We start from the raw sequence: 13250 nt of genomic DNA, 5'->3' as shown, positions 1-13250 counted from the left end.
TCCCCAATTGTATCTGGCCAGTTACCCCACCTTTCCAAGCCGTCCCAGTCACTGCTCCACCCCCTCTGCCGATCCAGGGAGGGCTGCAGACTACCACATGTCTCCTCCGATACATGTGGAGTCGCCAGCCGCTTCTTTTCACCTGACAGTGAGGAGTTTCGCCAGGTGGATCACGCTATTTCCCCCAGTTCCCCCTCCCCCCCGAACAGGCGCCCCGACCAACCAGAGGAGGCGCTAGTGCGGCGACCAGGACACACACCCACATCCAGCTGCCCACCTGCAGACATGGCCAATTGTGTCCTTAGAAACGCCCGACCAAGCCGGCAGTAACATGGGGGTTCGAACCGGCGATCCCCGTATTGGTAGGCAACGGAATAGACCGCTTCGCTACCCGGACGCCCCACACCTCCTGTCTTCTAAAGGGTCAGTTTGACCTAAATAGGATTGAGCCGATAGCGACTGCTGGCTGGGTGGAGTAAATATTTTCTACCATTACTCGAGCCTACCGTAGACTGACGTGAACATTCATTCTCCACCCGATGGTCAGTGACGTATATAATGTGAGCTGAGGTAACACAGAGGTAAGGAAATACAGCAGTCTTAATAAAGGCGGCAGTAGGGTTTGCAGAAAACACTACAATATCATTGGGGGGGAAAAACTACAGGAAACACTGAAGTAATTTGTGTAGTATCGGCTGTAGTGTTTGCATAACAATGTGATGATAAAACTGGAGGAAATACTACAGTAATTTTTGATGGTTTTACTACAGTCCATCTTCATATGGGCAACGATAAGTATGACTACGAATGCTGCTACTATAACTAGAATGGCTACATCAGTTAGCAGCGGTAATAACAATAATAATCATTATCATTATCATTAATATGACGATACTTCAATCAGTTGGGAGGAGTTTGGGATTTTTTGATGACATTGCGTGTCCCCGTGGACAAAAGCGTTCGTGTTTTGTGGAAAAACGACTTCTGGCCGCCAGAATCTCCGTTGCCCCTCTGGCAGCTGTGCGTTTGTTCTGAGGAGAGGAGGGAAAGGTTTAATGGCGTTCTAGAAAAACAGGCGTAGGCCAGCAACACGGCGAGGCGAGGTGACGTGTCTCTAGTTGTGACTGTACATCCCGCCGTGCCGTAAATCATTTCTTGGGATTTCGTGGGGGATCCACGCCGGGGACGAGCGTTTGTGGCGGTGTTCCATCCTCTCTTTGGTGGGTTGCTTTGCTCGTGTCGGTCGTACGGAGGCGTCGGTACTTAAGTTAAGACTGGGGATTTATCGAAGAAAAGTCCTCGTAGCAGCTTCCGCGGGATACCAGGAGAAACACTTGTGCCCCGTGATGTTTTGTATGTACGGCCTTAACAGTCAGGACAACTGTCCTCTAGCGAGGACAAAGAGGACCCGGGTTGAAACCTACGTGTTGGCGGGTGTCCGCTGTGCTCAAGTGCCCTCAAACCAGACGCTGAATCTCAACCAGCTCCGGGGGAGATGTTCTGCAGCCGACCTACCGTCTGACCTCCCTGCGGGGGGGGGGGGGGGGTTAAGGCAAAAAGAAGATTTCCCTACGGGGGTCAATAAAGCATCCCACCGGTTTCAGGTGGTTGTGGGTACTCTGAAGGACGGAGCAGTGATAGTTCAGCCGTCTCGGCAGGGTGTGCGCCCGAGATATTAGATTACGGCAAAACACGAGGAAGACACGCAGGCGGGCACGCCGTTGGCCGAGCGGAGAACGGGACACGCGTCTGGCTACCCCGACTTGTGAGACCACAGCTGGGATGTAATCTAGGATGAAACAAAGGGTGCTCCTTATTCACCTTGGATCCTGGCTCACATCCCAGGGTGCCAACAAGCAACAAAAAAAAGGGGGGGGGGGCAAACTTGGGCTGAAAACGGAAGAGGCCGGTATGCTCGTGCATAATCGATGTCCAATTTCCTAATCTGGGAGATTATCGTAAAGTCGAATCGGTGATAAGGACACAAAAGTCTTCCCATTATGGCCGCCCTGCGTATTATCTAATATTTAATCTCCGCCCGATCGGAGGTTAATGACTTGCGTTTCAAAAAAAAAAAAAAAGGTACGAAAATTCAAGGACACGGCGCAGGCTATTTATATACATACTACGATCTAAAGCAAAGTCATCTCCCAAAGTGTTCGCTACACCCGATACCTTCACAGCAGCAATGTCAAAGCCGGCAGGGTTGGGGGGGAGAGAGGGAGAGAGAGAGACCCTGAAACGTGAGACGCGAGGGTGAGACGACACGCCAAGAGGGGGCAGTGTGGCGGCGGCGGCGGCCCGCCCTTGACAGCACTTACGTCTGACGTCTCTGAAGTAGATGGTCTGTCTGTTGGGGTTGAGCAGCTGGATGACCGAGCCGTCGTTGTTCTTCACCCTGCAGCTGATGGTGGCCGTCTCGCCCTCCACCACCGACACGTTGTCGGTCCCCAGGTTCTGACCTTCGACATCTGACGAACACAGACAGCAAAAAAACAAAACAAAACAACAAAAAAACCCGATCAGAAATCAAAAACTCAAATGAGTCAAAGCACACTGCCGCCAGACTGGAGTTTGTGGGATATTTACATTTTATGAAACGGGGACAGTTTGTCAGCAAAGTCGATTGTCTGTTTGCAGCCATGTCTAATCCCTCTAATATAAGAGCCATGTGCAATGTTTGTCACTATTGATCTCCCCCGGCTCAGAGTGGGCCCTGTGAGTCAGTGCCAGATGGGCTGCAAGCTCCGCTGCCCACAGAGGTTGGGAGAGAGAAGAGGGGGGTAGGAAGATTAGACAAAGAAAAAGAATAAGAGAGAGCGATAGAGATAGAGTGGTAGGTAGTAGATAGGGGTGGTGGTGGTGGTGGTGGTGGTGGTGGTGTGAGGAAGAGGGGAGTGTTAAACAGAGAGAGAGAGAGGATGAAAGAGAGAAGGGGGGTAGGTGATGAAGACACAGACAGAGGGAGACAGAGAGAGGGGGGTGGGAAGAGAGATGAGTCGGGCCTGGATGCTGTTTATGGATAAGCTTTATCAGAGTCCTCCATCTGCGGTTCCATGTGACCAGTATGTGCTCAGTGGTTCTGCTCGGTATCTCGAGGAATCGCGCTGCTGCGAGACACCGAGCCTCACTCTCTGCACTCCGGCGTCCCGGCCTCGTCGTTATAACCGGCGCCGCGCAGCCCCTTCGCTCCTGGAAAAGAAAGGCTGGCTTTGTTTCCTATCTTCCAGGTGAAGGGGGTGTGGGGGGGGTGTGGGGGAGCAGAATCAAGAGTCACCTTGCGCTATATTTATCTGGCAGGAGCCGAAGGAGCGCGGCGAGGAATCGGGAACGCTTTTTTTAAACGCCTCAGATTTGCACGGGCAAAGGGAACAAGGCTCTGAGCCGCGGCTCCCAGGGAACATCAGAAGCACATTTGCATGCCTGAGCTGTCGTTGCATTCTGACATTTACAGGGAGGAGAAGAAGAAAACACACACCTGCATTTTCGGGGGGGGGGGGGAGGGGGGGGGCGATAATGGAAACAGACGGCCAAACTAACACGGTGCAGGATAAGCCGCGTGAATGCGGCAGGCAATGAGAAATTAACCTCCGGTGGAGGAAGGCTCCTCAGACCTGTCCGATGTAATGAACTGCCCCATTTCATTGCACGCCGCGGCCGGGGGCACAAGCTGGTTCATGACACAATGAGGGTAATCAGTGAAAACAGGCCGAGATCATGAGTGAAAAGTACACACTACAGGCCGTTAGGGGTTCATACTCGCGCGTCTGCTACAGGTGAATGTGCGCAGACATTGACATTACAGCTTTATAATCTGGACGGGAGGGGAGGGGAGGGGAGGGGGGGGGAGTAAGAGGAAGGCTTAGCTGAGAGTCGTGAGCATCCAATCAAAATGACGTTCATATAGTGCGTGCCGAGTTGTTGTGCGTAAGTGTCGAATGAAATCGAGTCTGTCGGAAGCCCAACCGGCTCCGACAGACTTGCGCTAAATACTACAGAGGAGGCGGCGCGAGGCGCCGTGGAGGGTTTTGATGTCTGTTTTATTTCAGCACAGTAAAAGTAAGATATTTGGCAGCGAAAGCGGGCAACATGGAGCTGCCTCAAAGCAAGGTTATTCTGCTTCCAATCTTGCTGGACCGAGAGGAAGGGACGGGGTGGGGTGTGTGGGGGGGGGGGTGCGATAGATAAATTCTCCATAAGGTTTTAGCAGCCCTAAGGAAGGTTTTTGGTCCCCCTCCAATATCCCAGCCTAGGCTCATCTCCAATTCAAAACACACATAAATAACGTCGCCGTGATTAGCAATCCCATCAAAGTGAAAACAGGCCACTTTGTGGAACATGGAGGGTTTTCGCAGTCGGAGTAAACATTCTCAATTGCCTCGGCATCCTGGTCATGATTGGGTGCAAATGAGGAGAGGCAGTCATTAATTCTTGGAGGTGGGCGGGCGGGCGGGGGGGGAGGGGAGAAGGGGAAGAAGAGGTGTGGGCCGAGGCATGGCACAGATGACTGGCTGATAAATTCACACTCATTCTAGCAGCTGTCTGGGAGAGTGAAGTGCCAGTATCTCTACACATGGCTGCCCTCCTGTTCCCACATCACAACACGCTGAACGAGGCAGTCTGAGGGGAGATGTGGACCATCCGGGGGGGAAAAAAAGAAAGGCCGCACGCCCTCCCTCAGCCATCCGGGGGGGGGGGGGGTACATAAAATCATGTGTTGGACGTGATGCTCCATCAGCCACTCTGGAAATGGGGAAAACGGCACGGGGTCGCGTTGCTTAAGTTGTTTTTGACAAAGGTCAACCGAACCGGGAGACGTTATCGGAACCCGGTTCCCTTCCGAGAGAAGTTTGGGGGGAAACGGGCACCTTCCGGAATCGTGTCCTCCGCCCCTTTGAACCTCCCTCCTCTTGTTTTGACATCAAAAGACATGAAAGGGGGCCAGCGGAAAGCAGGACAGCCAGCCCCTGACTTCATCGCTGTCTGGAGGAACAACCGGGCCGACAGACGGGTCATTAACAATGAAAGCCCCCCCCCACCCCCCACCCCTATCTCCCTCCCTCCCCCCTCTGATGTTCCCGATCCGCTGCTACGTCTCCATCCCCAGCTCAGTCATTAGACCCTGATCCTCATGATCAAATGCCGTTTCAAGGATGTTGGCGAGTAACGGGGCCTCCGTCATAAGTCGTAATCAGTGCCGGGCCCTTTTTATTCTTTATTTATTTCTTGCCGCGGACCCTCGGCGTAGGGGGGCTTTCAGAAATGTCTGGCCCTCTGATTTGACAGAGGATGAGCTTTCTTACAAGCTCCACGTTTGTCTAACGATGCCATAGTACAACTGCAAAAAAAAAGAAGAAATTAAAAAGAGATGCCCCCCCCCACCCCACCCCACCAGAAGAACACACTCTCCTCTTTCCCTCTCCCGTAATATAACGAGGGCTGGGCCATTTTTAGAAAGAATTAACGTTCCTGACAAACAACGTAATCCCTACGTGATATAATTGGCAGTTGTTTTCTGGCGGTGACTGCCAAGCGTCTCATAAAAACACGCTTGTTAGAGATTAAGAGACACCTACAGTTCGCCAGGACTTCATGGCCCGGGACATTAAAGTGGGCTCCGTCCACGTTAGAATGAAAACCCCAAAACCAGAGAGCAGGGATGAGGCGAGCGGCTGGCTGACAGGAAGCGGCAGAAGCAGACATTGTTACATAAAACAGCAGAGGAAGAAAAAGGGGGCGGTACCTGTCATGGATTCAGCGGCTCCTGTAGCGGCGCGGAGGCAAGGCGGAGGAGAGAAGAAGAAAACAAGGCAGAAGGTAAGCAGGGGGAGATACAAGCAGCCATGTTTCATCAGTGTCACACGTTCAATGCCCCTGCCTTAACGAGACGCCCGCGCGCGGAGCGGCGTGGAATTTAATTCGGCCCGTTCGCGCAATTACCGAGGCGACTCGCGCGTGAACCCCCGCCCGGGAGAACAGGCGCGCCCTAACGCGAGCAAGACCTCACAGACCAAACCAGCGTGTTATCTGTGAAGGCGTGACCCCCCCCCCCCTCCCCCCCCACAGGGTTAGGGTAGTCTCGCCCCACTTTTTCATTTTCCGTCACCCGGCAAACACCCGAGTTCTGTTTTGTTTTTGTTTGGGTTTTTTCGGTGTCAACGATCACAGAGAAACACGTGGGAGGGGGAATGTTTGTTCTTTTCCTTTTCTTTTTTTAAAAAAAAATAAGCCGTCTCCCTCTCCACCTCTCCGTTTCTCTCTGTCTCTCTCTCTCCCTCCTCTCCCTCGCCCCCTCTCCGTCTCGCGCTCCTTCTGTCTCTCTCTGTCTCTCTCTCTCTCTGTCTCTCTCACTCTGTCTCTCTCTCTCTCTCCCCCTCTTTCTGTCTGTCTGTTTCTCCCTCTCTCTGTCCGTCTCTCTCACCCTCTTTCTGTCTGTCTGTCTCTCTCTGTCTCTCTCACTGTCTCTCTCCCTCTCTGTCTGTCTGTCTGTCTCTCTCTCCCCCCCTGTCTCTCTCACCCTCTTTCTGTCTGTCTGTCTCCCTCTCTCTCACTCCCTCTGTCTCTCTCACTGTCTCTCTCCCTCTCTGTCTGTCTGTCTGTCTGTCTGTCTGTCTCTCCCCTTCTCTGTCTCTCTCACCCTCTTTCTGTCTGTCTGTCTCTCCCTCTCTCTGTCCGTCTCTCTCACCCTCTTTCTGTCTGTCTGTCTCCCTCTCTCTCTGTCTCTCACTCCCTCTCTGTCTCTCTCACTGTCTCTCTCCCTCTCTGTCTGTCTGTCTGTCTGTCTCTCCCCTTCTCTCTCTCTCTCTCACCCTCTTTCTGTCTGTCTGTCTCCCTCTCTCTGTCCGTCTCTCTCACCCCCCCCCCTTGTGTGTCTCTCCTGCTCCGTTTGTCTCTCCCTCTTTCTGTCTCTCTCTCCCTCCCTCTGTCCGTCTCTCTCACTCCCCCCCCCTCTTGTGTGTCTCTCCTGCTCCGTTTGTCTCTCCCTCTTTCTGTCTCTCTCTCCCTCCCTCTGTCCGTCTCTCTCTCTCTCTCCCTCCCTCTCTCTCTGTTTGAGATTCCAGCCAAACCCTCCGCTGGCGCAGCCACAGTCTTAGAGACACTCCCCCGGGACCGCCGATGTGTGCTGGAGGAGAGGGCGCCCATTCGGAACGGTGCCCGCCCAAACTGGCATCTCACATGGGGGCACGAGGAGACTGGCATGTTCCCAAGGCCCCTACTGGAGTGCCCAGAGGCCCGCACCCGGGGGAGCGCTTCTATCACTCACTGCCTGCCATCCGTAACGTACCCACCCTCCCTGACACACACACACACACACACACACACACACGGATAGTCACACATCATCTATGAATATTCCAGTATGTCACACGGTCTTAAGTGTCGGTACTCTTGTGTGGCTTTGGGCAATGTCTGCTGCGGTGTATGTTAAAGTGTCATATATAGTTGTCACCGCCAGGCATAATAAGGGTGTGAGATGCGGCACGTGTGCTTGTTAAGAACCGGTGACAAAACCCATATGATGGAGAGCACCTTGTGAACATCATCCACAAACCCGGTGTATTTATTTGTCTTTTACGGTGCATGCCTTCCAGAATAAATCGAAGCGTTGCCGTCATTACAATCCCATCACGTGAAGTGAGACTATTCCCTACATTTCTGGGAGGGATTTCGGCCCTCGATTCACAGTCAACAGCACACAGAGACAGATGGGATTTCAGAAGGAGGAAACCACATGCGATTGAGGTTGACAGTCTGGACTCAAACTTATGAGCACAGGGAGTGTGTCCCAGCCCAATGAGCCCCGAGGACATCCTATAATGAGGCTTTTGAGCTGCTTTAATTATCAGGTAATTATAGGCTTGCAGCAACACTGTGTAAATTGCTCATTATCAGCTTGTATGTCAATATATACCGCATCTGCTTTAACTGGGTATAATTTTGGAAAGCTGCAGATTTCACAAACAAAATAATCCAGTGTTATGACGTTACGACGGGGGCCTGTCAACTTTTGGTTCTGTCGAGAACGACTGTTAAGATGTGAAGCACCTAAAAGGTGCTAAAAAAAAGGGGGAGGGTGAACCCCTCAAAATGTTTGTGATTATCCATCCATCCATTATCCGTACTGCTTATCCTGCTGTCAGGGTCGCGGGGATGCTGGAGCCTATCCCAGCAGTCACTGGGCGGTAGGAGGGGAGACACCCTGGACAGGCCGCCAGGCCATCACAGGGCTGACACACACACACACACATTCATACCTAGGGACAATTTAGTATGGCCGATTCACCTGACCTACATGTCTTTGGACTGTGGGAGGAAACCGGAGCCCCTGGAGGAAACCCACGCAGACACAGGGGGAACATGCAAACTCCACACAGAGGACGACCTCAAGGTTGGACTACCCCGGGGCTCGAACCCAGGACCTTCTTGCTGTGAGGCAACCGCGCTGACCGCTGCACCACAGTGCCGTGTTTGTGATTAAGTGCATCTAAAAAAATACTTATTTGTAAGAAAATTGGCAAAATGTAATTTTTCTGCACTCTCAGGCTCAAGCAAATTAATCTTTTGACAAGTGTTTCTGATGCATCGGCTTGCTTTTCTGGGTTGTCTGTTAGCTTAAAAAGCATGATTCTGACAAGCTCACTTTAGCTCCGTTGAACTGGTTCAAAAGCATCTATTCTACAATGTACATTTACAGCATCCAGTCAGGATATGATGTGAATGTAACGTTAGCTTCCTAACTGAGAATGTGAGGTCAATACCAGGCCTTCTTTTCAATTACAAACTTAAGACAGTGGTCCTGTATCACTCTGATCACAGCAAAGTCACACAACAGTTGTGCTTTGCATCGACGACACTGTGTCGAAACCTCTTTAGAGAAGCCATTTCACTTGGGTGCCATCTTGGATACGCCTAACATCTTATGTTCTGTGACATACTGCTAAAGTTTGTTCCACAACGTGCTGTTTTCGCACAAAACGGCCTTTTTCTCCACGTTACCGATGCTTGCAGTACACATGCGATACCCACTGCCTCGAGGATCGCCGAAATTTATGTGACCTGTCGCAAATAACCATACTGCAGCTGCTTCAGTGGGAACGTGATCCGAGGGTTTTTTCTGTGATATTCAGACAAAGTCACTTCAACTGGCCAGTTTTGCTGCCAGCATGACTTTGTATGGCTGTATGTTGTCAGTGCTGCCATCTGAACATTTCAAACTGTCCTATACTAAACTGACAAGCGTCCATTGTCTCCGCTGTTTTAAACGGTCTCTGACCTTGTGTCCTTGGCGTCATCGGGACAGCCATGTCAACTCGCGCCTCGAATTTGACTTTCGCTGGGTGTCAAGTCAGTCTCTCTCTGGGCTACATTTCCCATTTCTCTCCTCTCAACTTTAAAAAAAAGAAGAAAGAAGCTCAAACTGTCAAAAAACAGTTTTTGAACAAAAACGAAAGACGCTTTTACTATCTCATTCATGCATTCATTCATTCATTTTCAGCCGCTTCTGTGCGGTCGGGTCACGGTGGCAGCAAGCTAAGTAAGGCACTCCAGACGTCCCTCTCCCCAGCAATGCCCTCCAGCTTCTGGGGGATCCTAAGGCATCCCAGTTGGCCGTGCCTGGAAAACCTCCAAAGGAAGGCGCCCAGGAGGCATCCTAATCAGATACTCGAACCACCTCAACTGGCTTCTTTCGATGCGACGGAGCAGCGGCTCTACTCCGAGCTCCCTCCGGATGTCCGAGCTCCTCACCCTATCTCTAAGGCTGAGCCCAGACACCCTACAGAGGAAACTCATTTCAGCCGCTTGTATCTGCGATCTCACCCTTTCGGTCACTACCCAAAGCTCATGACCATAGGTGAGGGTTGGAACGAAGACTGACTGGTAAATTGAGAGCTTTGCCTTCCGGCTCAGCTCCTTCTTCACCACAACGGTCCGGTACGACGTCTGCATTACTGCTGATGCTGCACCAATCCGCCTGTCAATCTCCTGCTCCATCCTACCCTCACTCGTGAACAAGACCCCGAGATACTTGAACTCCTTCACTTGAGGTAACAACGCATCCCCAACCCCGAGGGAGCAATCCACCATTTTCCAGTAGAGAACCATGGCCTCAGACTTGGAGGTTCTGACTCTCATCCCGGCCATTTCACACTCAGCTGCAGACCGCCCCAGTGCATGCTGGAGGTCGCGTGATGAAGCCAACAAAACCACATCATCTGTGAAGAGCAGAGATTTAATTCTGAGGTTGCCAAAACGGACACACTCCTCACACTGGCTGCGCCTTGAGATCCTGTCCATGAATATCACAAACAGAATCGGAGACAAGGGACAACCTTGGCGGAGTCCGACACCCACCGAAAACCTGTTTGACTTTGTGCCGAGAATGCGGACACAGCTCTCACTTTGGTTAAACAAGGACCGGATGGCTTGTAGCAACTGCCGCGGTACCCCATACTCCCACAGTACCCCACCACCACCACCACACACACACACACACACACACACACACACACACACACACAGTGCCCCGGGGTACACAGCCATAAGCCTTTTCCAAGCCCACAAAACACATGTAGACTGGCTGGTCAAACTCCCATGCCCCCCTCAGCACTTCCACAAGGGTAAAGAGTTGGTCCGTTGTTGCACGGCCAGGACGGAATCTGTATTGTTCCTCCTGGATCTGAGGTTCGACAGTCGGTCACAGCCTGCTTTCAAGCTTCCTAGAGTAGACTTTCCTAGGGAGGCCGAGCAGTGTGATGCCCCGATAATTGGAGGACACCCTCCGGTCCCCCTTTTAAAATATGGGAACCACCACCCCAGTCTGCCACTCCACAGGTACTGTCCCCGACCTCCACGCGACACTGAAGAGGCGTGTCAACCAAAACAACTCAACAATGTGCAGAGCCTTCAGCACTATTTCACTCAACGATAAGCCCCCCCCCCGCCCCGCCCCCCGGTGTGATCTACTTCCTGCCAGTGGCCTCGGTGCGAGGGCTATAAATAGCTCTGTGTTTGTATGTATGTCGTATTTCCGCCCCATGCGCTCCTCTCTACCTGCTGCACATTAGGTAGGAGTTATGAGATGCCAGCCTGCCTGTGATTAGATGTCATAGCTGTCGCTCTGCTTAGACAGGACTGATAGACAGATTCCAGGAGGATATGCGCGTGATGGCACTCGTGCAAGCGCTGCCGTCGCACCAATCTGTCAATCATGCCGGATGAGACCCGGCAGGCCAACCGCCCCGCCGAAATCACGTCGGCCCTCCTCTCCAAGCCGCCTCTCCCTTTTACCTCAAGACGAAAAGTGCAACACCTTCCTAACGATGCCACATTTCCTTTCAGATAAGTGCTCTTTTCAAAACTTCTTGAACTGCATTACATATTGTGTTAAAAAAACAAAACGCGAGGTTCTGAGCGACTCCGGATTCAGACATAAGCATCTGGCGTTGCAGCCATTGTAACCGGGACGAAATCCACACTAATCCACGCTACTTGTTAGTCACCGAGGCAGGCTGAGATCCCGAGAGGGCTGACGCCTGTGTGGGAAGAACGATGCACTGCCTTCACCCCCCCACCCCACCCCACCCACTCACTCGCCCCCGCCCCACCCCTACCCAACCGTCTCCCCCCGCCGCTGTGTAAAAGCAGTGGGGTAACACTAATGAGGCGACGTCTTTCCTCAGAACCGGGGCGATGTCTTTGAATTAACGCCGCGCTCCTTTCAGGTTAAACATTTCCTGGCTTATTTATGCTCGTGATCTGCGGCTTGTTGCATGTCAGCCAAGTGTGAAATGGCGCCGCATAGGAGGACTTATCAAGAGTTGGATGCTGGAAAACTGCCGCTCAGAGGTTGCCGCTGGCTCCCTTTTGTGTGCACGTGCCTTGATGTATGTGTGTGTGTGTGAGCATGTGAAGCTGGCTGGGTCTGCATAAGCGTGGGTGTGTGAGTGCACGTATGCATGCGTGTGTGTGTGTGGGGGGGGGTGAGTGGAGGGGACGGGGGCGGGTGTAGTCCACTCTGCTATCATTCAATTAAAAGAATCAGAGGAGGGCTTCGACTGCTTTTCTTCAGGAAAGTCTGATGGTAGAAGCCGGTGCTCGCCAAGTGGACTCAAGGAACACAGATTGGCATCTGCGGTCACCAATTTCAGAACAGCCAGCCAGCCAATCAAGACGGTTTACGCTTCTTACAAAAAGAAAAGTGAACCCCCCCCCCCCCCAAACAAAAACAGAACCTGCCACCTTTGAGAATCCGGTGATGCCAGATAAGATACGTGTGTAATTCAAATAATCTCCAGAAAGGCGTCTAACTTGAACGCGTGACAGGCAGCACTCCGCCGCGTGCTGCTCCGGATCCAGGGGAACTGTTGACTTCTCCGAGCACACCTCGTTAATTAAAGCTTGGCGGAATGACTCAATCGCAGCAGCAATTAGTTGCGTTTTCCTTTAAACAAGTTGCTCTGCTGATTTGATTTGCGGCTACGTCTTAATCCGGGCCTACCTGTCAGCGAGATATCGGTGAACACACTCACCTCTGGGAACACCGCTGGGAATACTTCCACTAATCCCCCCACCCCACCCCACCCCCACCCCCAAACCCGGAGCAGACTGAAACATATTAATCAGGTATGCTTGTGGGAGATGCAAAACATGCTCCTGCTCGATAAACTGTAGAAAAAGAGGATTTGGCGTATATATCCCCACAGAAGTGGCTAATTAATGAGTATTGATGGAATGTGGTATGTAAATGGCTGATTTATGACTTAATTGTGAATGTTATGCTGTTTACGGGACCCGGGAGAACGGGCGTTACTGAAAACCCCTTTCACTTATGGAGATTAAAGAGATAATCCCTGCAAAATGGTGGCGTACCAAAAAAAAAAAAAAAAAAAGGCATTGGATTTAGCGCCGTGCCGGCTGTTGCTAATTGTTGTCTGTGGCGCCGGTAATGCTCGAGGTGCGTTTGTGTGACTACAAAAGCAGAGGCGAGACAATAGATGCACTCCGGTGCCGAGGAATAAAAGGCCAGTATTGAGAAATTGCAGCATCACTGGCATCTGTTAAAACTGACAATACACGGCGTATAATCTCTCCGTTGCGAGAGAGCTGCTCTCATCGCCCTGAAACGCAATAGCAGGATGTCTTCCCAGCTGACAACAAAGCGGCGAAGAGAAAGAAAATGGCTTTAATGACAACCCTGTACGGCTCAGGTAGCGTTTGCTTCTCTCAGTTATCTCAAATGTATAAAAAAA

The 13250-nt window shown here is 51.8% G+C and overlaps 1 protein-coding gene across 1 annotated transcript in view; it reads right to left on the bottom strand.

Moving 5' to 3' along the window:
- The window catches only part of cadm1b (cell adhesion molecule 1b), a 224176-nt gene that overhangs the window by 51726 nt on the left and 159200 nt on the right, over positions 1 to 13250 (bottom strand). The window contains exons 2-3 of the mRNA XM_056283760.1: positions 5744 to 5764; positions 2322 to 2471 (exon numbers count right to left, since the gene is read on the bottom strand). Of these exons, the coding sequence (XP_056139735.1) occupies positions 2322 to 2471; positions 5744 to 5764 (171 nt within the window). The remainder of the gene's footprint in view (positions 1 to 2321; positions 2472 to 5743; positions 5765 to 13250) is intronic.

The sequence above is a fragment of the Lampris incognitus genome, chromosome 7 (assembly GCF_029633865.1).
Source record: "Lampris incognitus isolate fLamInc1 chromosome 7, fLamInc1.hap2, whole genome shotgun sequence".
In the NCBI taxonomy this organism is placed as follows: Eukaryota; Metazoa; Chordata; class Actinopteri; order Lampriformes; family Lampridae; genus Lampris; species Lampris incognitus.
This window is presented reverse-complemented; position numbering and strand designations above follow the sequence as displayed.